Consider the following 25,284-nt stretch of genomic DNA (forward strand, 5'->3'; position numbering starts at 1 on the left):
CATCGGGAACAACGGGTACAATAAATGATATTGGTGGATGTGCAGGTAAAACTTTGGTGGATGTGGAAGGCTCCTTTGGGGCCTTGGATGAAGGTGAGGGAGGTGGCGTGGGCACAGGTTTTGCAATTCCTGCGGTGGCAGGGGAAGGTGCCAGGACGGGAGGGTGGGTTGGACCTGACCAGGTAGTCACAGAGGACTTCCAAAAGTTGATTGGGGGCAGATGTTCACAGGCATAGGGATGACTGGAAAACAGGAAGCCTTCAGAAATGAGATAACGAGAATCCAAAGACAGTATATTCCTATTAGGGTGAAAGGAAATGCTGGTAGGTGTACAGAACACTGGACGACTAGAGAAATTAAGGTTTTCGTGAAGAAAAAGAAGGAACCAAGTGTCAGGTATAGACAGCAGAGGTCGATTGAATCCTTAAAATGAGCATAAAGGCAGTAGGAGCATACGTAAGAGGGAAATCATGAGGGCAAAAAGAGGACATGAGATTGCTTTGGCAAATAGGGTTAAGGAGAATCCAAAGTGATTATAAATACATTAAGGACAAAAGGGTAACTAAGGAGAGAATAGGACTCCTCAAAGATCAGCAAGGCAGCCTATGTGTAGAGCAGCGGGAGATGGGGTAGACACTAAATGAGTATTTTGCATCAGTATTTACTGTGGAAAAGGACATGGAAGATATAGAATGTAGGGAAATAGACAATGACATGTTGAAAAATATTCTTATTACAGAGATGGTGGTGCTGGATATCTTGAAACGCATAAAAGTGGACAAATCCCTAGGACCTGATCAGGTGTACCCTAGAGCTCTGTGGATAGCTAGGGAAGTGATTGCTGGGCCTTTTGCTGAGATATTTGTATCATCAATAATCACAGGTGAGGTGCCGGAAGACTGGAGTTGGCTAACGTGGTGCCACTGTTTAAGAAAGGTGGTAAGGACAAGCCAGGGAACTATAGACCAGTGAGCCTGACCTCGGTGGTGGGCAAGTTGCTGGAGGGAATCCTGAGGGACAGGATGTACATGTATTTGGAAAGGCAAAGACTGATTATAGGTAGTCAACATGGCTTTATGCGTGGGAAATCATGTCTCACAAACTTGATTGAGTTTTTTGACGAAGTAACAAAGAGGATTGATGAGGGCAGAGCAGTAGATGTGATCTATATGGACTTCAGTAAGGCGTTCGACAAGGTTCCCATGGGAGACTGATTAGCAAGGTTAGATCTCATGGAACACAGGGAGAACTAGCCATTTGGATACAGAACTGGCTCAAAGGTAGAAGACAGAGGGTGGTGGTGGAGGGTTGTTTTTCAGACTGGAGGCCTGTGACCAGTGGAGTGCCACAAGGATCGGTGCTGGGTCCTCTACTTTACGTCATTTATATAAATGATTTGGATGCTAGCATAAGAGGTACAGTTAGTAAATTTGCAGATGACACCAAAATTGGAGGTGTAAAGGACAGCAATGAAGAAGCTTACCTCAGATTACAACGCGATCTTGATCAGATGAGCCAATGGGCTGAGCAGTGGCAGATAGAGTTTAATTTAGATGAATGTGAGGTGCTGCATTTTGGGAAAGCAAATCTTAGCAGAAGTTATACACTTAATGGTAAGGTCCTAGGGAGTGTTGCTGAACAAAGAGACCTTGGAGTGCAGGTTCATAGTTCCTTGAAACTAGAGTCACAGGTAGATAGGATAGTGAAGGCAGCATTTGGCAAGCTTTCCTTTACTGGTCAGAGTATTGAGTACAGATGTTAGGAGGTCATGTTGTGGCTGTACAGGACATTGGTTAGGCCACAGTTGGAATATTGCATGCAATTCTGGTCTCCTTCCTATCAGAAGGATGTTGTGAAACCGGAGAGGGTTCAGAAAAGATTTACAAGGATGTTGTCAGGGTTGGAGGATTTGAGCTATAGGGAGAGGCTGAACAGGTTGGGGCTGTTTTCCCTGGAGCGTCGGAAGCTGAGGGGTCAGCTCATGGGAGGTTTATAAAATCATAAGGGACATGGATAGGATAAATAGACAAAGTCATTTCCGAGGTCTGGGGGAGCCCAGAAGTAGAGGTTACAGGTTTAGGGGGAAGAGGGGAAAAGATATAAAACAGACCTGAGGGACAGTTTTTCGATGCAGAGAGTGGTACGGGTTTGGAATGGACTGTCAGAGGATGTGGTGGAGGTTGGTACAATTGCAACATTTAAAAGGCATTTGGATGGGTATATAAATAGGAAGCATTCAGAGGAATATGGGCCAAATGGGACCAGATTAGGTTGGGATATCTGGGCAACATGGACAAGTTCAACTGAAGGATCTGTTTCCGGGCTGTACATCTCTATGATTCTATGACTCTAAAAGCCTTCACCCAAAGGGCAGCAGTGAACAGGACAGAGAAACATACAAAGCACCAATGATCCATATTGTACTTACCCAGTCCATGTTTGATGGCGATGGGGGACCTCAGCACTGGTCCCAGTTGCTTTGGATCTCCAGCCAGAACCAGTTGTCCACCATCCTTGTTCTTTTCTAAATCCATCACATCCAGCAATCCTTCAACAAAATACATACAAGTCAAACACTCTGAAAAGAGGAATAGCACAGGGTTAGATACAGAGTAAAACTCCCTCTACACTGTTCCCCATCAGCACTCCCAGGACAGGGACAGCACAGGGAGATATAGAGTAAACCTACCGCTACACTGTTCCCAAACACTGCTGGATGTATACTGGGACAGGGTTGGATGCAGAGTAAAGGTCCCTCTACACTGTCCTCCCCCATCAAACACTTGGGTACCAGACTTTAAGGAGGACACAGAGTGCATTGCTGGAAAAGCACAGCCGGTCAGGCAGCATTCAAGGAGCAGGAGAATTGATGTTTCGGGCATAAGCCCTTCATCAGGATACCAGGAATGGTACAGATGCAGTTCACTGGGATATATCAGTACAAATCTGTGGATCGGCTGAAAACTGGGATCTTGCTCTTTTCTCCAATTCCCTTTTCAAAGGCCCTCTGGAATCTGCTTCCACTAGTTACCCTTTCAGGTAGCTCGTTCCTGGTCACAAGCAAATTCTACAACCTTCTAAGCAGTTCAAGGAGGTGAACTGCAAAAGAGCCAGGTAAATTACAACACAATAGTAACAGCTGCAATATTCCTTGGAATCACATATTTGCAAGGGATACTGCTGGGAAAAAAGGTTGAAACCTTGGTTTGCGGTTTCCGTTAAGGATCTTCTGAACTACAGTGCAGCTTTCTCTTCCCCTCTTGATAGAAACTTATGCTCATGTTAAGGAAAATCCATAGGCTCGTTTATTTCCAGTTACCCGGGACCATGGCAACCAACTGCAAACGTTAAACTTATGATCTATCATATCAGGTTACACACTGGGTTTTGACTGGTTCAGAATTACCATCAGCCAGGATCAAAGCAGCAACTAGAAATATTTCAGCCAGTTGGATTCCTGGCAAGGAGGGATTTGACATTGGAGGAGAGGTTGAGCAGCTTGGGCCTGTATTTCCTCCAGTTTGGAAGAATGAGGGCAAGCTGACTGAATGATGAAAGATTCTGATAATGGCGCATCATTTATAATGAAGAGGCCTCTTCAAAAAAATGGAGTGTGGAAGCATGTCTTCTGAGAGGATCACGAATCTTTGGAATCCTCTTTTTCAAGGAGCACTAGAGACCGGAATATATTCAAGGCCGAGTTAGAGGGATTTTTAAATTGACAAGGGGGTAGACAGGCACGTGGTCTTATTGAATGCGCAGGTACTGAATGGATACATTGCTCCTATTATTTTATGTTATAACTCTCCTCAAAATAAAAACGTCATTTCCCCTGGCTTTTATGCCAATCATTTTAAAGGTGTATCCTGTACTTACTGATCCTCCTGCCCTGTTTCTTCCTATCTAATATATTAAAGTAGGATAATCTGGGGCAGAAGACAAAACAGCTGTTTTTTTTGTTTTAAACAGATTAATGACATACTCACCTGCAACAGCAATGACACACTCAGGCTCAACAGCGTTCCCAGCCTCATCAATGAACACATGCGAAAAATAACCATAGGGGAACTTTGCAGATGCCAACCTGATTCGAAAGATAAAATAAATTGCAGCAAATTATAATGGAATTCATTTGGCCCCACACACACATCTCTCCCACATGTTACAACAACAACAACAACAACAACAACAACAACAACACAGGCCACCTCATCAGCAGATCTATTCATGCACAAAGCCTCTCAAAATGGTTGATGCATCAGCTGGACGAGAACCCCTGCAAACGAGGAATTAACCTTTTAGGACAGAGACCTTGACCTCTGTGCCTCAGAAGGCAGTGGAGGTGGGGTTATCAAATCAAGACGGAGATAGATTTGTATTTGGCTGGGGAACCTATCTAAGTTCCCAACAAAAACAAATCAGCCATGATCTACCGAATGTGCAATAGGTTTGAAGGGGCGAATGGCCTACTTCTGCTCCCGATTTGAATGTTCATTTGTTTAATGAGAGGTACTGAGCCAGGAATTATGTTGGAATGAACAAGGTCTTTGGTCACAACAAACTCTATTTCCTGACCACTGAGTACAGCCCTCTCCTTGGCAACTCTGCGTGAACCACACTGTTTACAACCCAAGTATCATAGTGAATCTGGAACTCATGCATACAGTTACACTGCCTCTGCAACACTGCCCAACTCCACTGCAGGCAAACTCCAAATTAATGTCTCCACTCGAACATTCCAATTTTTCCGACTGACTTCAACTTTCATCCTCCAGAAACATGAGTCCCTGCTGCCCACTTCCGATCTCACATTCACCAATCAAGCTCAGTTCTTGCTGACCTGCCCTGGCACTCCATACAATTTTAAATATTCTCATCATTGTTTTCAAACTTGGCCATATCTCTGTGACATCCTTTAGTTTCACAAGCCCTAAGATTTCGGTGCTTCTCCAACTCCCGTAGTCATCACCATTAACAGAGCTCCACAACATCCTCCCTAAACCTCAGGACGGGATGCTCTTCGGAGGGTTGGCACAGACCCAATGTCCCGAATGGCCTCTGTCTGCACTGTTGAGATTCCGTAAGTGAAGTTGGGGCCTTCTACTTATAGAGAGAAGAAACATCAGAAGGATTGTTGCTTGGGATGTAGGGAAACCCACAGGGCTGTTAGGGAGGGAGTTCCAGGCATCAGAGACTACGAAGCAATGGAGGGATACTTCTAAGGCAGGATGCTATGTGCACTGTATGACTTCACTGGTGAAATGGAGGGTATTCTCAGGCACCCCCTGCCCTTTTCCTTTCAGGATTGTGACCTGGAAGGATTTTTCTGAACTGTAGTGCAGCTTTCTCGACCCCTCCTGATAGAAACGTATGCTCGTGTTAAGGAAAATCCATAGGCTAGTCTATTTCCAGTTACTCAGGACCATGGCAACCAACTGCAAAAATTAAACTTATGATCCATCACATCAGGTTACACACTGGTTCAGTATTACCATCAGCTGGGATCAAAGTAGCACTTGGAATTATTTCAGACCAGACCGATTCCTGGCAAAAAAAGGGATTTGACATTGGAGGAGAGGTTGAGCGGCTTGGAGGAACGCGCTGACTGAATGATGCAAGTTTCCGATAATGGTGCATCGTTTATAAATAAGGAGCCTCTTCAAAAGTGGAGAGTTGCTGAGATACCCTGGTTGATATAGATAAGGTCTGAAGCTGTGCAGTCCAACAATGTGCAGATAAGGTGAATTGGCCATGCTAAATTGCCCATGGGTTCCAAGGTGTGCAAGCTAGGTGGGTTAGTCATGGGAAATGCAAAGCTACAGGGATTGGAGTTTTTGCTTTGGAGGGTGGGGGTGTGGTGGTTAGTTCTGGGTGGGATGCTCTTCAGAGACTTGATGGGTCGAATGGCCTGCTTCCACGCTGTAGGAATTCTCTGATTCTATAAGTGGAATTCCTGATGAAAGGCTTTTGCCTGAAACATCGATTTTACTGCTCCTCGGATGCTACCTGAACTGCTGTACTCTTCCAGCACCACTAATCCAGAATCTGGTTTCCAGCATCTGCAGTCATTGTTTTTACCCACATGTGACTCCAGACCCACCAAAATGTGGCCAACTCTGAACTGACAGTGATGTTGTCTTCTCCGTACTCTCTCGAGTGGCCAAGCAAGCTACGCTGTTTTAGGGCAATGAGCCAGAGGTCAACAGGCAGCCAGAACAACACAGCAAAAGGAATTGGTAAAACAGCATGAGAGAGGTGGATTAGTTTGCACTGCAAGTTGTGACAATATGAAGTGATTATCCATTAGATCAGGGGAAACAATGTTTTTTTAAAACTCACTCGAGATGTGTGTATTGCTGGTTAGACCAGCATTTATTGCTCGTCCCCAGTTGCCCCTCGAGAAGGTGACAGTGAGCTGCCTGTTTGAACCATGCAGTCCATGTGCTGTAGGTAGTCTGATAATACTTTAGGAAGGGAATTCCAGAATTATAGTGAGACCACAGTGAAAGAACAGTGATACCTGGAGAGTGGCTTGGAAGGGAAGCTACAAGGGGTAGTGTTCCCATGTATCTGCTGCCCTGGTCCTTCTAGATGGAAGTGGTCGTAGGTTTGGAAGATAATGTTGAAGGAGCCTTTGTGAATTTCTCTAGTGTGTTTTGTAGATGGTACACACTGCTGCTGCTGAGCGTCAGTGACAGATGACTGTAGATGTGGTGCCAATCCAGCGGGCTGCTTTGTCCTGAATGGTAAGCATCTTGAGTATTGATGAAGCTACATTCATCCAGACAAGTATTCCATCACACGTGCCTTGGAGATGGTAGACAAGCTCTAGGGAGTCCGGAGATGATTTTCTTGCCGCAGTATTCCTGGCCTCTGACCTGCTGTTTTTATTGTGATTCCGCTGGAGTCTCTGGTCAGTGGTAATCTCAAGATGTCGATTATCAAGGGGTGGTGGTTAGCTTGCCTCTTACTGGTGATGGTCATTACATGGCATTTAAATGTTACTTGCCAATTGTCAGCCCAAGCCCTGGATAGTGACCAGATCTTATTGAATTTGAACACTGACTGCTTCAATATCGGAGTCGTCACGAATGGTGAACATTGTGGAATTATGGGTGAACATCCCCATTTCCACCTTATGGTGGAGGGAAGGTCATTGATGAAGCAGCTGAAAGATGGTTGGGCCCAGGACACTACCCTGAGGAACTCCTGGAGCTGAGATGACTGACCTCCAACAACCACAACCATCTTCCTGTGTGTCAGGTATGACTCCAATCACCAGAGAGTTCTCATTGATTCCAACTTCACTAGGGAAGGGCTCGGGGGCAGCACAGTGGCTCAGTGGTTAGCACTGCAGCCTCACAGAGCCAGGGACCTGGGTTAGATTCCAGCTTCAGGCGACTGTGCAAACTCCACACAGACATTCTCCCCATTTCTGTGTGGGTTTCCTCTGGGTGCTCAGATTTCCTCCCACAGTCCAAAGATGTGCAGGTCAGGCTGGATTGGCCATGCTAAATTGCCCATATAGTGTTCAGGGATGTGTAGTTTAGTGCATTTGTCATAGGAAAAGCAGGGTTATAGGGTGGTGGGTGGGGATATTCTTGAGGTTCAATGTGGGCTTTGTTAGGCCAAATGGCCTGTTTCCACACTGTCAGGATTCTATGACTCCTTGATGCCACACTCAGTCGAATGTGACCTTGATTTCAACGGCTGTCACTCAGACCTCACTTCTAGAATTCAGCTCTTTTGTCCATCTTTGGACTGAGGCTATAATGAGGTCAGCAGCTGAGGGGTCCTGATGATCCAAACAAATCATCAACGAGCATGTTAGTCCTTTCTAACTGCTGCTTGGTAGCACTGTCAATTCCACTTTCCATCACTTTCTTGTGCTGTAGGGTACCATAAGCTTTCCATGTGAAATTAGGTAAGCACATTGAAGGGGTTATGCTTGCAGGAATATGGGAGTAAACAGAAATGGGGCGATTTATTCAGGAGGGACAGCACAGACACAATGACTAAATGACCATATTCTGCACTACAGAAGTCTATGAAAGGTCACTGCAGGTCACGCGATTCTCAGTACTTACCTTCCAGCTGTAATCAGGGTGGTGGCAATGACCCGGTATTGCTGGAGCTCTTCCTTCGTTGGGAACTCAAATGCCTGATTGGATTCGTTCCAATTTGAGCATTCCTGATAGATACAAGGCAGGAGTTAGCAATTATCTCGAGGACTGACAGCACCAATAGGTGAGCTGCCACGCCTATCACCTGGGGTCACATTTCCCCACATCACAACAGTCACGACAGGAGTCAAACAGCAGGGGCGGCATGGTAGCTCAGCAGTTAGCACTGCTGCCTCACAGCACCAGGGTCCCAGGTTCGATTCTAGCCTCGGGAGACTGTCTGTGTGGAGTTTGCACATTCTCCTTCTGTCTGCATGGGGATTCCCCCCCACAGTCCAAAGATGAGCAGGTTAGGTGAATTGACCATGCTCAATTGCCCATAGCGTTAGGTGCATTAGTCAGAGGGAAATGGGTCTGGGTAGGTTACTCTTTAGAGGGTCAGTGTGGACTTGTTGGGCCAAAGGGCCTGTTTCCACGCTGTAGGGAATCTAATCTAATTACAAACATACTTTCCTGTACAAAACAATCTCTGGGATGTGAAGTAGTGAGGAAGTGCTACAGCAATGCAGGGCTTTCTGTACAATGGGGTAGTAAAATAAAGAGCCTGTAAATGAGTCAATACCAACAGTACACAATTTGGTGCATTCATGATACCAAGGGCCCCCTCTTCACTGGGTGGTGAGGATGTTGTGAAATGCAAACAGCAGAGCAGGGGAGGAGGTTGGGTGTGGGGGAGTAGGGAGACAATATATTAACGCAAAACATTAACCATTTCAAATACTGCGCAAAACTCCCTCTGCACTGTTCCCAAGAGAACACTCATAGGACAGAGACTGCAAGGGGCTAGATAGAGAGTAGAGCTCCCTCCACATTGTACCCATGAAACACTCCTAGGATATGGACAACACTGAGTTAGGTACCAAAGAAAGTACTTTCTACTCTCTTGAACTCAAATTATTGCTCCCTTGAGTACAATCCCATCATTACAATCAAATACTTCCAGGACAGGGACAGCATGGAATTCGATACAGAGTGAAGCTTCCTCTACACTGCCACCTATCAAATAATCTCAGGACAGGGGAGTTAGACAGAGTAAAGCTCCATCTGCTACACTGACAACTTGGCTCCACAATCTTGCTTATTACAACCAAACTGTGGCATTATCTCATTCTCCCACCAAATATCTCCACGTCCTTACCAGAGAATTAGCGATTTAAGGCTAAATCGGATGCAAAGTTGTTTTGTTTGTAAATGTCCCTGTTCTGAAATAATCTAATAAGTGGACAAGGCAAAGGTAGGACCAGGGCTGGTAACAAAACCTGACCCCACTCTGTGACAGAACCAACAGCGTGACAGGCCATTTGGGGCAACTGGCCCATTCTGGGATCCACACTCCACAGGAGTGGAGAGAAGTGGTGGACTTCTCTATCACTAGTCTGGCAATCCCAAGGCCCAGTGACAAGGGGATCAAATCCCACCATGGCAGTTGGTGAAATTCAAATTTAATGAATAAATCTGGAATTGAAATCTGCTCTCCACAATTGTGAACAGGCCAATCAGACAGGTGTAAAATCCCATCATTTCATTGATGAAAGGAAATCTACCATCCTCACCCAGTCCAGCCACAGTATTCCAGACCCATAGTAATGTTAGTCATTCGGTGCAAAGGCAAATAGGGATGAGCATGAAATGATGCACACATTGCACAAAAGGGATAAATGTTTAAAAGGGGAGTTTCCTCCCACTGTGTTCATTTAATTCCATTGCTGTAACCTCGATACCCATCTTCCTCAGATAATGTCAAATTAAGGATTCTCCTACTCAATGAAAATTGAAAAGAACTGTGGGTACTGTAAATCTGAAACAGAAACTGGAAGTACTGGAAGCGCTCAGCAAGTGTGGCAGCACCTGTGGAGAGAAATCAGAGTTTCGGATCCAGTGACCCGTCCTCAAATGTTACTGTAAATACTTATCACAAGTTCTGAGGAAGGGTCAATAGTCTTGAAACGTTAACTCTGATTTCCGGCCACAGATGCTGTCAAACCTGTGGAGTTTTCCCAGCAATTTCTGTTTTTGATTCTCCTTAACCTTTCATCTTGCCAAACATGTGTTGATCCTCAGGTTAAAACATCACTAGTCATTCCTCTAAAAACCAAAAAAAAAAGAGAATAGCCCTATTACTAAAATGATGGCAACTTTATTTCTACTTCACTGTTTGTTTCCAGCATTCCTCACGGTAGTGAGACCCGCACTTTGAGCACCCTCTGGGGATGGAAGTTCCTGGGGACTTGTTCTGGGAGTGAGGACCTGAATTCTGGGGTTTTTGCACAGGTGGGAACTCGGTTTGAGGAGTGGATTTAAACAAGAGAGGAGAATTACCTTAACGTCACAGGGGATGGCGCTCCAGGTCCGACTTACGGCATTGAGGCGATAAATGTCCTTTTTGTTCACATGTTTCTGGATTCTTTGACATAGGAGGTCAGTGGCACTGTTGGTCGGTGCACACGCAAGGATGTGTGCTGTTGGGATACAGCACAGAACCTGAGAGCCAAAGCCAATGTTAAAAATCAACAAGCAGTTGAAGGCTGTGAAATGTAACAAATACCAAAGATCATCAACAAAATTTATAACCGCAGAATGTTACAGCAGAGGTGGAGATGACCATTCAGCCCATCAGTCATGCACTGTGATAGTTATCCAGCTCCATCTCATTGTCACACTAATTCACTCCAAGCATGAAGGTTAGTTACTTCTTTGCTCAAGTGCTTATTTAATTCCTTTTTCTTAAATATTTCCGAATCAACTTGTTCAGAAATGTTATGATACACCTCTGGAGCAGGAGGCACTCAAATATGGACCTCCAGGCCCAGACATAGGCACACTACCACTGTCCCACCATCTTTATTCAATTCCTTGCTAAATATTGACATCAGTTTCAGATGTCAGATCATAATCTAGGGAAAAAAAAAGAAACAAAACAAACTGTGAAAGCTGGAAATGTTAAAACAAAATAAATTGAGAAACAACAGGTCAGGCAGTATTTGTGGAGAGGGTTAACATTTCAATTCCAGTGAAAGACAGACTTCCTGGATTCTCATGGTCCGAGTGTTAGTTCTCCGATTTACCCCACCCAATCAACATCAAGTCTTTGCTACACTCTTCACTTCTCCCAGATCACAGCATGCTTTTTTTTTGAGAGAAAAGTTTAAAAAAGAGCTTTACACGTGGTGGGGAAATAGAGTCATAGATGTACAGCACGGAAACAGACCCTTCGGTCTGACCTGTGCTTTTCCTGCACCACTCTGATCTAAGAGATATACAGCATGGAAACAGACCTTTCAGTCCAACCCGTCCATGCCGACCAGATATCCCAACCCAATTTAGTCCCACCTACCAGCACCCGGCCCATGTCCCTCCAAACCCTTCCTAATCATATACCCATCCAGACGCCTTTTAAATGTTGCAATTGTACCAGCCTCCACCACATCCTCGGGCAGCTCATTCCATACACGTTCTACCCTTTGCATGAAAAAGTTGCCCCGTACCTTTCCCATCTCACCCTCAACCTATGCCCTCTAGTAAAGTACCGTGTCTATTTAACCTATCCATGCTCCTCATGATTTTATAAACCTCGATAAGGTCACTCGTCAACCTCCGACACTCCAGAGAAAATAGCCCAGTCTATTCAGCCTCTCCCTATAGCTCAAATCCTCCAACCCTGGCAACATCCTCGTAAATCTTTTCTGAACCCTTTCACGTTTCACAACATCTTTCCGATAGGAAGGAGACCAGAATTGCATGCAATATTCCAACAGTGGCCTAACCAATGACCTGTACAGCCGCAACATGACCTCCCAACTCCTGTACTCAATACTCTGACCAATAAAGGAAAGCATACCAAACGCCTTCTTCACTATCCTATCTACCTGCGACTCCACTTTCAAGGAGCTACGAACCTGCACTCCAAGATCTCTTTGTTCAGCCACACTCCCTAGGACCTTACCATTAAGTGTATAAGTCCTGCTAAGATTTGTTTTCCCAAAATGCAGCACCTCGCATTTATCTGAATTAAACTCCATCTGCCACTTCTCAGCCCATTGGCTCACCTGATCAAGATCCCATTGTAATCTGAGGTAACCCTCTTCGCTGTCCACTACACCTCCAAGTTTGGTGTCATCTGCAAACTTACTGACGAAACCTCTCATGCTCACATCCGAATCATTTATATAAACAACGAAAAGTAGAGAACCCAGCACCAATCCTTGTGGGACTCCACTGGTCACAGGCTTCCAGTCTGAAAAGCAATCCTCCACCACCACCCTCTGTCTTCTACCTTTGAGCCAGTTCTGTATCCAAATGGCTAGTTCTCCCTGTATTCCATGAAATCTAACCTTGCTCATCAGTCTCCCATGGGGAACCTTGTTGAACGCCTTACTGAAGTCCATATAGATCATATCTACCGCTCTGCCCTCGTCAGTCCTCTTTGTTACTTCCTCAAAAAACTCAATCAAGTTTGTGAGACATTATTTCCCACGTACAAAGCCATGTTGACTATCCCGAATCAGTCCTTGCCTTTCCAAATACACGTACATCCTGTCCCTCAGGATTCCCTCCCAACAACTTGCCCACCACCGAGGTCAGGCTCACCGGTCCCTGGCTTGTCTTTACCACCCTTCTTAAACAGTGGCACCACGTTTGCCAACCTCCAGTCTTCTGGCACCTCACCTGTGACTACCTATGACACAAATATCTCAGTAAGGAGCCCAGAAATCACTTCTCTAGCTTCCCACAGAGTTCTAGGGTACACTTGATCAGGTCCTGGGGATTTGTCCACTTCTATGCGTTTCAAGACATCCAGCACTTCCTCCTCTGTAACACGGACATTTTGCAAGAAGTCGCCATCTATTTCCCAACATTCTATACCTTTCATGTCCTTTTCCACAGTAAACACTGATGCAAAATACTCGTTTAGTATCTCCCCATCTCCTGCAGCTCCACACAAAGGCCACCTTGCTGATCTTTAAAGGGGCTCTATTCTCTTCCCTAGTATCCTTTGGTCCTTAACGTATTTGTAAAAACCCTTGATTCTCCTTAATTGTATTTGCCAAAGCTATCACATGTCCCCTTTTTGCCCTCCTGATTTCCCTCTTAAGTATACTCCTACTTCCTTTATACTCTTCTAAGGATTCACTCGATCTATTCTGTCTATACCTGACATATGCTTCCTTCTTTTTCTTAACCAAACCCTCAATTTCTTTAGTCATCCAGCATTTCCTATACCTACCAGCCTTCCCTTTCACCCTGACAGGAATATACTTTCTCTGGATTCTTGTTATCTCATTTCTGAAGGCTTCCCATTTTCCAGCCGTCCCTTTACCTGCGAACATCTGCCTCCAATCAGCTTTCGAAAGTTCTTGCCTAATACCGTCAAAATTGGCCTTTCTCCAATTTAGAACTTCAACTTTTAGATCTGGTCTATCCTTTTCCATCACTATTTTAAAACTAAATAGAATTATGGTCACTGGCCCCAAAGTGCTCCCCCACTGACACCTCAGTCACCTGCCCTGCCTTATTTCCCAAGAGTTGGTCAAGTTTTGCACCTTCTCGAGTAAGTACACCCACATACTGAATCAGAAAATTGTCTTGTACACACTTAACAAATTCCTCTCCATCTCAACATTTAACACTATGGCAGCCCCAGTCGATGTTTGGAAAGTTAAAATCCCCTACCATAACCACCCTATTATTCTTACAGATCACTGAGATCTCCTTCAAATTTGTTTCTCAATTTCCCTCTGACTATTAGGGGGTCTATAATAAAATCCCAAGAAGGTGATCATCCCTTTCTTATTTCTCAGTTCCACCCAAATAATTTCCCTTGATGTATTTCTGGGAATATCCTCCCTCAGCACAGCTGTAAGCTATCCCTTATCAAAAAGGCCACTCTCCCTCCTCTGTTGCCTCCCTTTCTGTAGCATTTGAAGAATGATATTTTTCTGAAAGTTCAAAGTAGCACTGGCTCAACATCACCTTTAGACACAGAGCAGGAGTAGGCCATTCAGCCCATCTAGTCAGCTCAGCCATTCAAGAAGATCATAGCTGTTCTGATAATGACTCAACTCCACTTTCCTGCCTTTCCCTCACCCTCAATTCCCTTACTGATGAACCATCTGCCTGTACAGGCCGTAAGATGCAGTGGCAATCCTGGCTCAGTTAGCAATGCCTGCATCCTGTGAAAGAATAACCAACTGAACTAGGTGGAGGCCATTGGTGGGATAGTTACTTCAGCACATGTGAAGAGATAGGTCCTGACACAGCAGTAAAGTGAAGCTGGGAGAGGTATACACCTGTAAATGTTTCACTCTAAACAAAATGCTTGAGTGAAGACTGGCTCAGGTATATCCTTTACCAACTTGCTATCAGGATTTTTAAGAACAAACATAAAAATTATTTATTCATGGGACGTGGGTTTCACTGGCTAAGTCATCATTTAGTATCTATCCCTAGTTGTCCTGGAGAACTGGGTACAACAGGCTGCATGGTCCACTGTCTTTTATTAGTTTTCTTATAGTCCTTAAAGCATTTTATAGGTTGCTTTATTTAAAAAAATAAAAGATTCAATTCAAACACGATCTTGTCTTGGGAACTGGAGATACCTTAATTGAATAGTTCAGGGAAATGGATAGTTTTGTCCTTCTGACTGACCTCCAAAATTACCCTCAACCTCTCCCCAACAAACAGGAAAATAAAACCACAAGATTTCCAAAGGTTAACTCTACTTGTGACATGTTCTTGCAACACTTATAGAAGTTGGTTCAATGATGTAACAAGATCTGCAAACCATTTGACCAATTGGCCCTGTGCTGGTACTTACATGCCCATTACAACTCGCTCTAATCAGTATATCTTTCTGTTCTCTTCTCCTGCTGTGCAGAGATGTAGCTTTCCTTCATTGTATCAATTCTATTTGTCTCCACCATTCCCCATTTCTGCATGCTCCCCATTCTTACCATTCAAATCTCTCCCACATTTCCCTCTGCAAGAGATTCAATCTTGCTAGTTTTGACGTTGTGTACAAGCGGAGAACTCTTCTCTAGATCAACTCTACAAAATGTCTTCAATACAGAAATACTGAAAACAGGAGCAAGAGTAAGCCATTCTGCCCAATGGGGCTGTTCACCATTCCTTGTCCTTTTGGTCAATCAACTCTTTTTTTTTATAGATATTTTTATTAGAAATTTAACATTTTTACAAGTTTACAAAAATAAACAAAACTCTCAGATATAAACATTGATATACAATTAGCTCAAATATACAATAGCCAAGATTTGACAACAAAAAAAAACAAAACAAAAAAAAAACCCCAAAAAAAAAACAACAAAAAAAAAACAAACAGACAAAACTCAACTATCTACTAATCTAACCTACAACTAACCAGGGTGTATATTTAAGTCTCTTACATGCTCGGGATGTGTTAACATCAGATATGATAAAACCCGTATTCGTGCGGGATTCCTCCCCCGAGGGGCCGCGGACCAGCCAGGTTCGTAGTCTCAATTAAATAAAAGCCCTTGTTAGGATAGCCAAAATATCTGTATTTATGTAATTCAAAAAGGGCTGCCATATTTTATAAAATAATTCGGTCTTTCGGTGCACCATATTTGTAAGGAAGTCAAGGGGAATACATTCCATAATTAGTCTGTGCCAATTTGAAAGTCCAGGGGGGCCCTCCGCCACCCAGTTCATCAGAATATTTTTCCTTGCACAGAAAGAAAGAATAGAAAATAGTCTCTTCCCGTACGTGTCCAGGGAGGGAAAGTTCGAAAAGCCCAAGAGGAGAGATACGGGGTCCACTTTTATTTCCGTTCCTAAAATTTCTGTCAGGGTACTTGCTACTTTAGTCCAATATCCACGGATCTTATGACAGGTCCATAAGCAATGTACAAGAGTGCCCACCTCTATTTTGCATTTAGGACACATTGGAGATGCTCCTGCCTTAAATTTTGCCAATCGAACCGGTGCTATATGGGCCCTATGAACTATCTTCAGCTGGATAGCCTGGGTTCTGTTACAAATAGTAATTCTTCTAGCATTTTCCCAGATATCATTCCACGTTTCTGTGGAGATTTCTAGTCCCAGATCCTGATCCCATGTTTTAAGCAGATTATCCATATCTCCCGATACTTCATCATGTAGCAAATGATAAATATTACTGACGGAAGATACCCCCACTGGTCGTAGGACACTACATTCTCTATCGGATTTATAAAGACTATCTAATAACGTAGTCTTCTTCTGTATAAAATCTCGAATTTGGAAGTATCGAAAGAGGTCTCCATTGGGTAATCCGAATTTCTGACGCAGCTGTCCGAAAGACATCAGGACCCCATCTTTAAATAAATCCCCGAGACATGAGATACCCCTGGCTCTCCAGAGTTTAAAAGTGGCATCTGTTAACCCCGGTTGGAATCCCCATGCTCCCACTATCGGTGCATAGGGGGATGTTTTATGTGAATTACCCTCATTTTGCCGCATTATATTCCAAGCCTTGATTGTATTCAGTATTATAGGGTTTTTACAGTGATCTGTAATGATTTTCCTCTTGTCTGAGAATAAAAGGTTAATAAGTGGGTATTTTACTTGAGAAGCCTCGATGTCCAACCAGATTGATTGTGGATCAGACAAGACCCAATCAGCTATATAACTTAATAGGGAACTTAATTGATATTTCCTAAAATCTGGGAAGTCCAATCCACCCCTTGCCTGTGGAAGCTGTAGCTTCTTCAGCTTAATGAGGGGTCGCCTATGGTTCCAGATAAAGGAACTCAGCCAGCCGTATAATTTACATAAAGCTGTCCTCGGCAGCATCACCGGAAGCATTCTCATAGGATATAGGAGACGGGGCAGGATATTCATTTTGATTAATGCTATTCTACCCAGCCAGGAAATTGGCAGGTCTCCCCATCGCTGGAGGTCCTGCCTTATCCTTTCCAATAAATACACAAAATTAGCCTTATACAACTGACCAAATACTGGAGTAATAAAAATGCCTAAATATAAGAAACCCTCCAGGGACCAGCGAAAGGGAAAAAGGGAACCGTCCGCTAAGCGGGGTATCACAGCAAGGCCACCCATTGGCATAGCTTCCGATTTTGAAAAATTAATTTTATAGCCTGAGAATGCACTAAATGTATTAATAACTTGGATTAAGCGAGGTATGGACATCAAAGGGTTACTGAGGAATAGAAGAACATCATCTGCATAAAGGGTAATTTTATGTTTACCTGTACCAATCAACTCTTTAATATCTAGAAGTTTATTTGTTTCTCAAATATTATATTAATTAAGGACAATAATTTATATGACACCCTTAACAAATCAAACTACCCCTGGGCACTTCATAGCAACGGTGTTAAACAAACCTCCCTTTTGTGCTTCATTAATAATCTTCCCTCATTGTAAGGTCAGAAGTAAGGATGTTTGCTGATTATTGCACAATGGTCAGCACTATATTTGACTTGTCAGACACTGAAGCAGTTCATCTTCAAATGCAGTGAGATCTGGACAAGATCCAGGATTGAAAAAAAAAAGCGTGGCGCTGGAAAAGCACAGCCGGGTCAGGCAGCATCTGAGGAGCAGGAGAGTTAACACTGAGCATAAACCCTTCATCAGGATGAAGAGCTCTTTCCTGATGAAGGCGTTATGCTCGAAACATCGAGTCTCCTGCTCGTCGGATGCTGCCTGACTGCTGTGCTTTTCCAGCAACAGAATGTTTGATTCTGATCTCCAGCATCTGCAGTCCTCACTTTCTTCTAATGTCCAGGATTGGGCTGACAAGTGGCAAGTAACATTCATGTCACAAATGCTAAGCTATGACCTTCATGAATAAGAGATAATCTAACAACCCCCCACCTTGACATTCCCTTACAATCAACCTACTATCCCCTACTATCAACATCCTTGATGTTACCATTGACTAGAAACTCAACTGAACTCACCATGTAAACACCATGGCTGCAAAAGCAAGTCAGTGGCAAATAACTCACCTCCTGACTTCCCAAAGTCTGTTCACCATCTATAGGGCACAAGTCAGGAATGTTCTAGAATATTCCTACTTGCCTGGATGGGTGTAGCTCCAACAACACAAGAGCTTGACAACCACCAGGACAAAGCAGTCCATTGTGAGTGGCATCACATCCACAAACATGCACTCAAGCAATCACCAACGCTCTGTACAAGTACTGTGTACCACCTGCAAAATGCATGGCATAAATTCACCAAATCCCCTTGAATAGCACCTTCCAAAGGCATGACCACTTCCATCCAAAAGGACAAGGGCAGAGATGCATGGGAAAATGGTGGTTCAGTGGTTAGTGCTGCTGCCTCACAGTGCCGGGGCCTGGGTTTGATTCCAGCCTCGGGTGACTGCACATCCTCCCAGTGTCTGCCTGGGTTTCCTCCCACAGTCCAAAGACGTGCAGGTTAGGTGAATTGGCCATGCTGAATTCACAGTAGTCAGAGAGAAATGGGCCTGGGTGCGTTACTCTTCGGAGAGGCAGCATGGACTTGTTGGGCTAAATGGCTTATTTCCACACTGTAGAGAATCTAATCTAAACACCACCCCCTGCAAGTTCCCCTCCAAGCCACTCATCATCCTGACTTGGAAATATATCGCCATTCCTTCACTGCCACTGGGTCAGAATCCGGGAATTCCGTCCCTAACAGTTTGGTGGATCTACCTGCCGAACATGGACCGTGATGGTCCTAGGCAGCAGCTCACCATTACTTTCTCAAGGGCAACTAGGGACAGGTAATAAATACTGAGCCAGCACCTCCCACGTCTGATGAGTGAACAAACAAAAAGCAGAGAGCTTCGAGGGTTTGGAGGCTGGGGGCAATTACAGAGTCAGGGAGAGATTGGGCCATATCCAGAGGGGACAGACCAGTGATAAACTATCATCCTTTGAAATGATTGCTCTGGTTATACTGGAGCTCCATTCTGGATTACAGAAGGCCAGTACATGCCAAATGTTTACTGTTTACCATTTCTGGGTAATGGGATTTGAAAACAAAGACAAGAATTTTAAAATCATGGCATTGCATAACTAGGATCCAAAGTACTTCAGCAAGCAGGAGAATGCTGGGTAAATAGGATGTGGTGTGTGTTAGGACACCAGAGGTTTGGATGATGTCAAACTTACTCAGGGTAGAATGTGAGACCAGGCCATGAGTCATAAATTCTACTTCCTCTCTCAGGCCTCTGTTCCCTATAGCACCCAGCTACATCCTGTTCAGTCTGCTGATCACTATATCTGCTTCAACCTTGTTAATATTCAGGCTGCACCTTCTCTATTGCTGAGTGAGTGAAAAGAGTGTGTGTGTGTGTGGGGTGGGGGGCGGAACAGATATCACACCATCACATGATGTTCTAAAAATATTTTGCGCTATCTGGGTCACATATCCGAACCAATGCTGAAATTGACAAAATCTGAGAGGGTGGAGGTGATCAGGGCGCACACACACACACACACAAAATCCAATTCTGTCCCCCAAAGCGGGACTGACATCACAAAGTAGGTCATGGTTGAAACACTGCAGTGCTGGCCTCATGCAGGGCTGTATAAAAGGCTCCAATTAACCAACAGCAGTGGTCCAGCCATAAGGGGGTGGTGGATAGGGAGTGACAAAACCTAGATCTGTTCCTTCAACATGGGGTCAAGCAATTACTCACAGCAACATCCATCATATTTTAACAAAATGAAGTGCTGTTGACTTTTCAAAATACGAAGCAGCCTATTTTCCATTTCTAAATCAGGAAACGGCTGTAAAAAGGAGAGCTGAATCTTATTTTGGTTTTCAACATTAAAAGGAGTCAAGAATGGTTCCAGGAATGAGAAACTTCAATGCTGAGGAAAGATTGAAGAGGTTGGCACTATTACCCTTAGAGAGGCGAGGCCAGGGTTTGAGGGGAGATTTGAAAGAGGTTTTAAAATCATGAGCAGTCTGAACAGAGTAAATAGGGTGAAGCTGTTCCCATTTGTGAAAGGAATTAGAACAAAACTGCGTAGGCATAGGTTAAACATGACGTGCAAATGAAGCAAGGGCGATGTGGCTCAGGCAGGTTCAACCGAGTTGTTCAACTGGGGCATTGGAAGATTATTTGGATAGAAATGGTGCATGGGGGATTGGGGAAAAGACAGGAGATTGGCAGTAGGTCATAGAGGGCACAGAGCTGAATGGCCTCCTTTATCGAGAGTAATTTAGTTACTGAACAGTCGTAGGAGATAGAATTCCAAATACCGATCATGGAGTTGTCTGAGGGATACGCAAACACTCAAGCGTCATTATAGATTGGCGAGGAACCACTTGAACCTGGCTCACTGGTAGCTCTCCAGAAACAATCCCATCAAATCCGAGCTGACACTGCCTATGCAGTACCACAAGGGAGCATCACTGTCAACTCTCAGGCAAAGTATTAAAATAAGGTTCCATTTGCTCCATGGGGGGGGGAAAAAGAGAGAGATGATAAATATTACAGTGTGAAACTCTGAATAAATTTTCTATCATTCTCAGGAGGTGGAGTTGCTGGCTGGGCTAGTATTTAACACCGGTCTCTAATTGCTTAAAATTTGGTGATGAGCCACCCCTTTAAACAACTGCAGGCCTTGGGGTACAGGTAGATCCGCAGTGCTTGTTACAAAGCAAGATCCAGGGTTTGTTTCCTTTTTATTCATTCACAGAACATAGATGTTGATGGCTGGGCCAACATTTATTGCCCATTCATACTGGCCCTGGAGAATGTGGTGCTGAACTGCCATTGTTGCAGTCCATGTGTTGTAAGTATACCCATAATGCCATTAGGGAGAGAAATCCAGAATTTTGACCCAGTGACAGCAAAGGAACAGCAATATACTTCCAAGTCAGGATGGTGAGTGGCTGGAGGGGAACTTGAAGGTAGCAGTGTTCCAACGTATCTGTTGCCCTTGTCCTATTGGATGGGAGTGGTTATGTTTGGAAGGTGCTGTCTAAGAAGCCTTGGTTAATTTCTGCAGGGCATCTTGTGAATAGTATACACGTGTTGATGGTTGATGATGCAACTGAGCTTCAGTGATGGAGAGTGTAAATTTTGAATGTATTAGTTTGAGTTCCAAATAAGAGGGTTGCTTTGTCCTGAATGGTGCAAAGCTTCTGGAGCGTTGTTGGAGTCACACTCATGCGGACAACTCGGGAGTGTTCCATCACCCTTTTCAAAGTGAGGGGAAGAGTTTCAGGCTAAAGGGATCAGAGGGTATAGCAGAAAGTAGCCACGATCAAACTAAATAGTGATGCAGGCTTGAAGGGCCGAGTGGCCTACTTCTGCTCCAATTTTCAACATTTTACTTCTATGGTTTACACTCATGACTTGTGTCTAGTAGATAGTAGACAAGCTCTGGGAGAAAGGAGGAGAGTTTCTCATCAAAATTCCTAGTTTCTGGCCTGTTCTTATTAGCCACAATATAAATATGGCTAGCCCACTAAGTTCTGGTGAATGGAAACCTTCTTGCCCCAAGAAAAATTGATCATGGTGGGCACCACTGAGGATTACGGGGCGATGGGTAGATTCTCTTGGTCATTGCCTTGCATTTGGAGGCGCAAGGGTTCCTTGTCACTCAGCAGCGCAGCCTGGATATTGGTCTTGGTCCTCTTTGGGGCCTGACTAGGGAGATGTGGAGAGGTTGCTTCACCTTGTAGGAGAAGCTAGAACCAAAAACCAAAACAGCATAAAACAGAGATTAAACGGTGGCCCATTCAAGACAGAGAAGGAGGAATTGCTTCTCGAGGGTGGTGAATTTGTGGAATTCTTTACCACAGACAGAAGCAATGGAGGCTGGGTCATTAAGTACAATCAAAGCTGTGATAGACAGATAAGGCAGCAAAGTGGCTTTAAGGATTAGAACAAAGAACAAAGAAAATTTACAGCCCAGGAACAGGCCCGTCGGCCCTCCAAGCCTGAGCCAATCCAAATGTACTGTCTAAACCGGTCGGTCAATTCCTAAGCATCTGTATCCCTCTGCTCCCCACCTACTCATGCAGCTGTCCAAATGCAGCTTAAATGAATCTACCGTGCCTGCCTCTACCACCTCTGCTGGCAATGCGTTCCAAATGCCCACCACCCTCTGTGTGAAGTACTTACCGTGTATCCCCCTTAAACTTTCCACCTCTCACCATGAAAGCATGACCTCTCGTTATTGAATTCTTCACCCTAGGAAAAAGCTTGTCTCTATCCATCCTGTCTATACCCTTCATGATTTTGTAAACCTCAATCAGGTTCCCCCTCAATCTCCTTTTTTCTAGTGAAAATAAACCTAACCTACTCAACCTCTCTTCATAGCTAGCACCTTCCATACCAGACAACATCCTCGTAAACCTTCTCTGCACCCTCTCCAAAGCGTCCACATCCTTTTGGTAATGTGGTGCCTGGAACTGTACACAGTATTCTAAATGAGGCTGAACCAAAGTCTTGTACAATTTTAACATGACCTTCCAGCTCTTATACTCAATACCCCATCCGATGACGGCAAGCATACTCTATGCCTTCTTGACCACTCTATCCACCTGTGCAGCAACCTTCAGGGTACAATGGACCTGCACTCCCAGATCTCTCTGCTCATCAACTTTTCCCAAGGCTCTTCCATTCATTGTATAATTCGCTCTAGAATTAGACTTGCACCATCTTACATTTGTCTGGATTGGAAGCCATCTGCCACTTTTCCGCCCAACTCTCCAATCTATCTATATCCTCTTTATTCTGACAGTCCCCTATGCTTTCTGCTGCTCCACCAATCTTCGTGTCATCTGCAAACTTGCTGATCAGACCAACAATGCCCTCTTGTGATATACATTTATGTATATCACAAACAACAGTGGCCCCAACACTGATCCCTGTGGAACACCACTGGTCACCTTTCTCCATTTCGAGAAACTCCCTTCAACTACTACTCTGTCTCCTGTTGCTCAGCCAGTTCTTTATCCACCTGCTAGAACACCCTGCACACCATGTGACTGCACTTTCTCCATTAGTCTACAATGGGGAACCTTATCAAACGCCTTACTAAAGTCCATGTATATGACATCAACTGCCCTTCATTCATCTATCAACTTGGTCACTTCCTCGAAGAACTCTATTAAGTTGATAAGGCATGATCTCCCCCATACAACACCATGTTGCCTATCACTGATTAGCAGATCTGCCATAACCTCATTGAAGGCTGAGTGGCCTCTGCCTGTAACTGTCTTATGTTCTTGTGCTCATTTGGAAACAGACTGTGCCAGTACGGGTGTTGTGTGGAGGAAACGGGGTGACCACTTTGGAGAACACCTACATTCTTTTGTGGGTGGCACAGTGGTTAGCACTGCTGCCTCACTACACCAGAGACCCGGGTTCAATTCCCGCCTCAGGCACATTCTCCCAGTGTCCGTGTGGGTTTGCTCCGGTTTCCTCCCACAATCCAAAGATGTGCAGGTTAGGTGAACTGACCATGTTAAATTGCCCGTAGTGTTAGGTGAAGGGGTAAATGTAGGGGAATGGGTCTGGGTGGGTTGCTCTTCGGAGGGTCGGTGTGGGCTTGTTGGGCCAAAAGGCCTGTTTCCACACTGTAGGGAATCTAATCTAATGAACACCTCACCCTGTTCCCTGGCCAACACCTCTGTCCCAGGCTTGCTGCTGTGCTCCAGTGAAGCTCAGTCCAAACTGCAAGAACAGGGCCTGAAGAAGGGCCTGTGCCCGAAACGTCGAATCTCCTGTTCCCTGGATGCTGCCTGACCTGCTGTGCTGTTCCAGCAATAAAGTTTCAACTTTGATCTCCAGCATCTGCAGACCTCACTTTTCTCCTGCAAGAACAAAACCTTACTTTCTGCTTGGGGACCCTGCAGCCCTCTGCACTCAATATAGAGTTCAATAATTTTAGGGCCTGAACTTGCCCATGTCCCAGCCCCTTAAAAATACACACACACTCACACACATAGCCATTAAGTCTCCATTAACAGATATTCACCCTCCTAGCCAATTGTTATCAACTCCTTTGTCTGTCCAACTGGTCATGACTCAGGGAGGGTTAGAGCCAAACCAATCATTTGCTCCTTAGCCCCTCCCTCAAACCGGTCTTCTGCATATAAACTGACATTTTCCAAGCAACCATCTATCCTGAGGAATGGGCACTGGAATTTGATTTCTCTTTACAGATGCTGCCAGACCTGCAGAGCTTTTCCAGCAACCTTTGTTTTTGTCCTGGATGCCTCACTTGGTCAAATATTGCCTTGATGTCAAGGACAGTCACTCGTAGCTCACCTCTGAAATTCGATCGTGCAAATGGTGAGAACCTTCCAGAAGAGGGAGTCACAACCTTAGAGCCAAACAATTGAAAAGTGATTGCAGGAAGCTATTCTCGACAAAAATAGGTTGTGGAAATCTGGAACGCTCCCCACCAAAAAAAAGTTTGAGGCTGAAGATCAAATGAAAATTTCACAACCAAAATTAATGGATATTTGTTAAGTTTCGCAAGCATCAGGTACAAAGGCAATGAAATGGAGTTTCAGCACAGACTAGGGGTATGGGTGGGTTATGCTTCGGCGGGTCGGTGTGGACTTGATGGGCCGAAGGGCCTGTTTCTACACTGTAATGTAATCTAATCTAGTTGAGGCCAACAGGCTGTTGAACTGGCTCAAATGTCTGAATGGATGTTTGTGAATGAATGGTCAAGATCAGAGTGGTGCTGGAAAAGCACAGCAGGTCAGGCAGCATCTGAGGAGCAGGAAAATCTACATTACGGGCAAAAGCCCTTCATCAGGAAGGGCTGCTCTTCGGGGATAAGAATCAAAATATCAGTGAGAACATGAAGAGTGAATCAGCACAATGTTTCAGCTAAGACAGTCAAATTTTAAAATGGGAACGCTGTTGAAATTTCTATTTCCCCAGATGTGTAAATACATGAAGATTGTTACACTCCTTTCAAATGCGATTTTATTGATATACAGGATGTCTGTGGAATCAAAATCTAATATGAAAAGGCATCAAAAGCAAATGCTTTTCACAGTTGATAAAGTGTGGTGCTGGAAGAAGCACAGGCAGCATCTCCCTGACCCTTCCAGCACTGAGCTTTCACATAAAATTTGAGTAACTGAT

The 25,284-nt window shown here is 44.4% G+C and overlaps 1 protein-coding gene across 3 annotated transcripts in view; it reads right to left on the reverse strand.

Annotated features, from left to right (window-relative positions):
• LOC122563033 (RNA helicase MOV-10-like) overlaps positions 1-25,284 on the reverse strand; it is a 92,307-nt gene that overhangs the window by 22,345 nt on the left and 44,678 nt on the right. For all 3 annotated transcript variants that reach the window (XM_043716360.2, XM_043716359.2, XM_087973439.1), the window contains exons 11-14: positions 10,503-10,664; positions 8,088-8,191; positions 3,987-4,084; positions 2,429-2,548 (exon numbers count right to left, since the gene is read on the reverse strand). In XM_043716360.2, the coding sequence (XP_043572295.2) occupies positions 2,429-2,548; positions 3,987-4,084; positions 8,088-8,191; positions 10,503-10,664 (484 nt within the window). The remainder of the gene's footprint in view (positions 1-2,428; positions 2,549-3,986; positions 4,085-8,087; positions 8,192-10,502; positions 10,665-25,284) is intronic.

Source organism: Chiloscyllium plagiosum, unplaced genomic scaffold, assembly GCF_037043375.1.
Source record: "Chiloscyllium plagiosum isolate Xiang-an unplaced genomic scaffold, Cpla_swu_hap1 HiC_scaffold_26, whole genome shotgun sequence".
Taxonomy (NCBI): Eukaryota; Metazoa; Chordata; class Chondrichthyes; order Orectolobiformes; family Hemiscylliidae; genus Chiloscyllium; species Chiloscyllium plagiosum.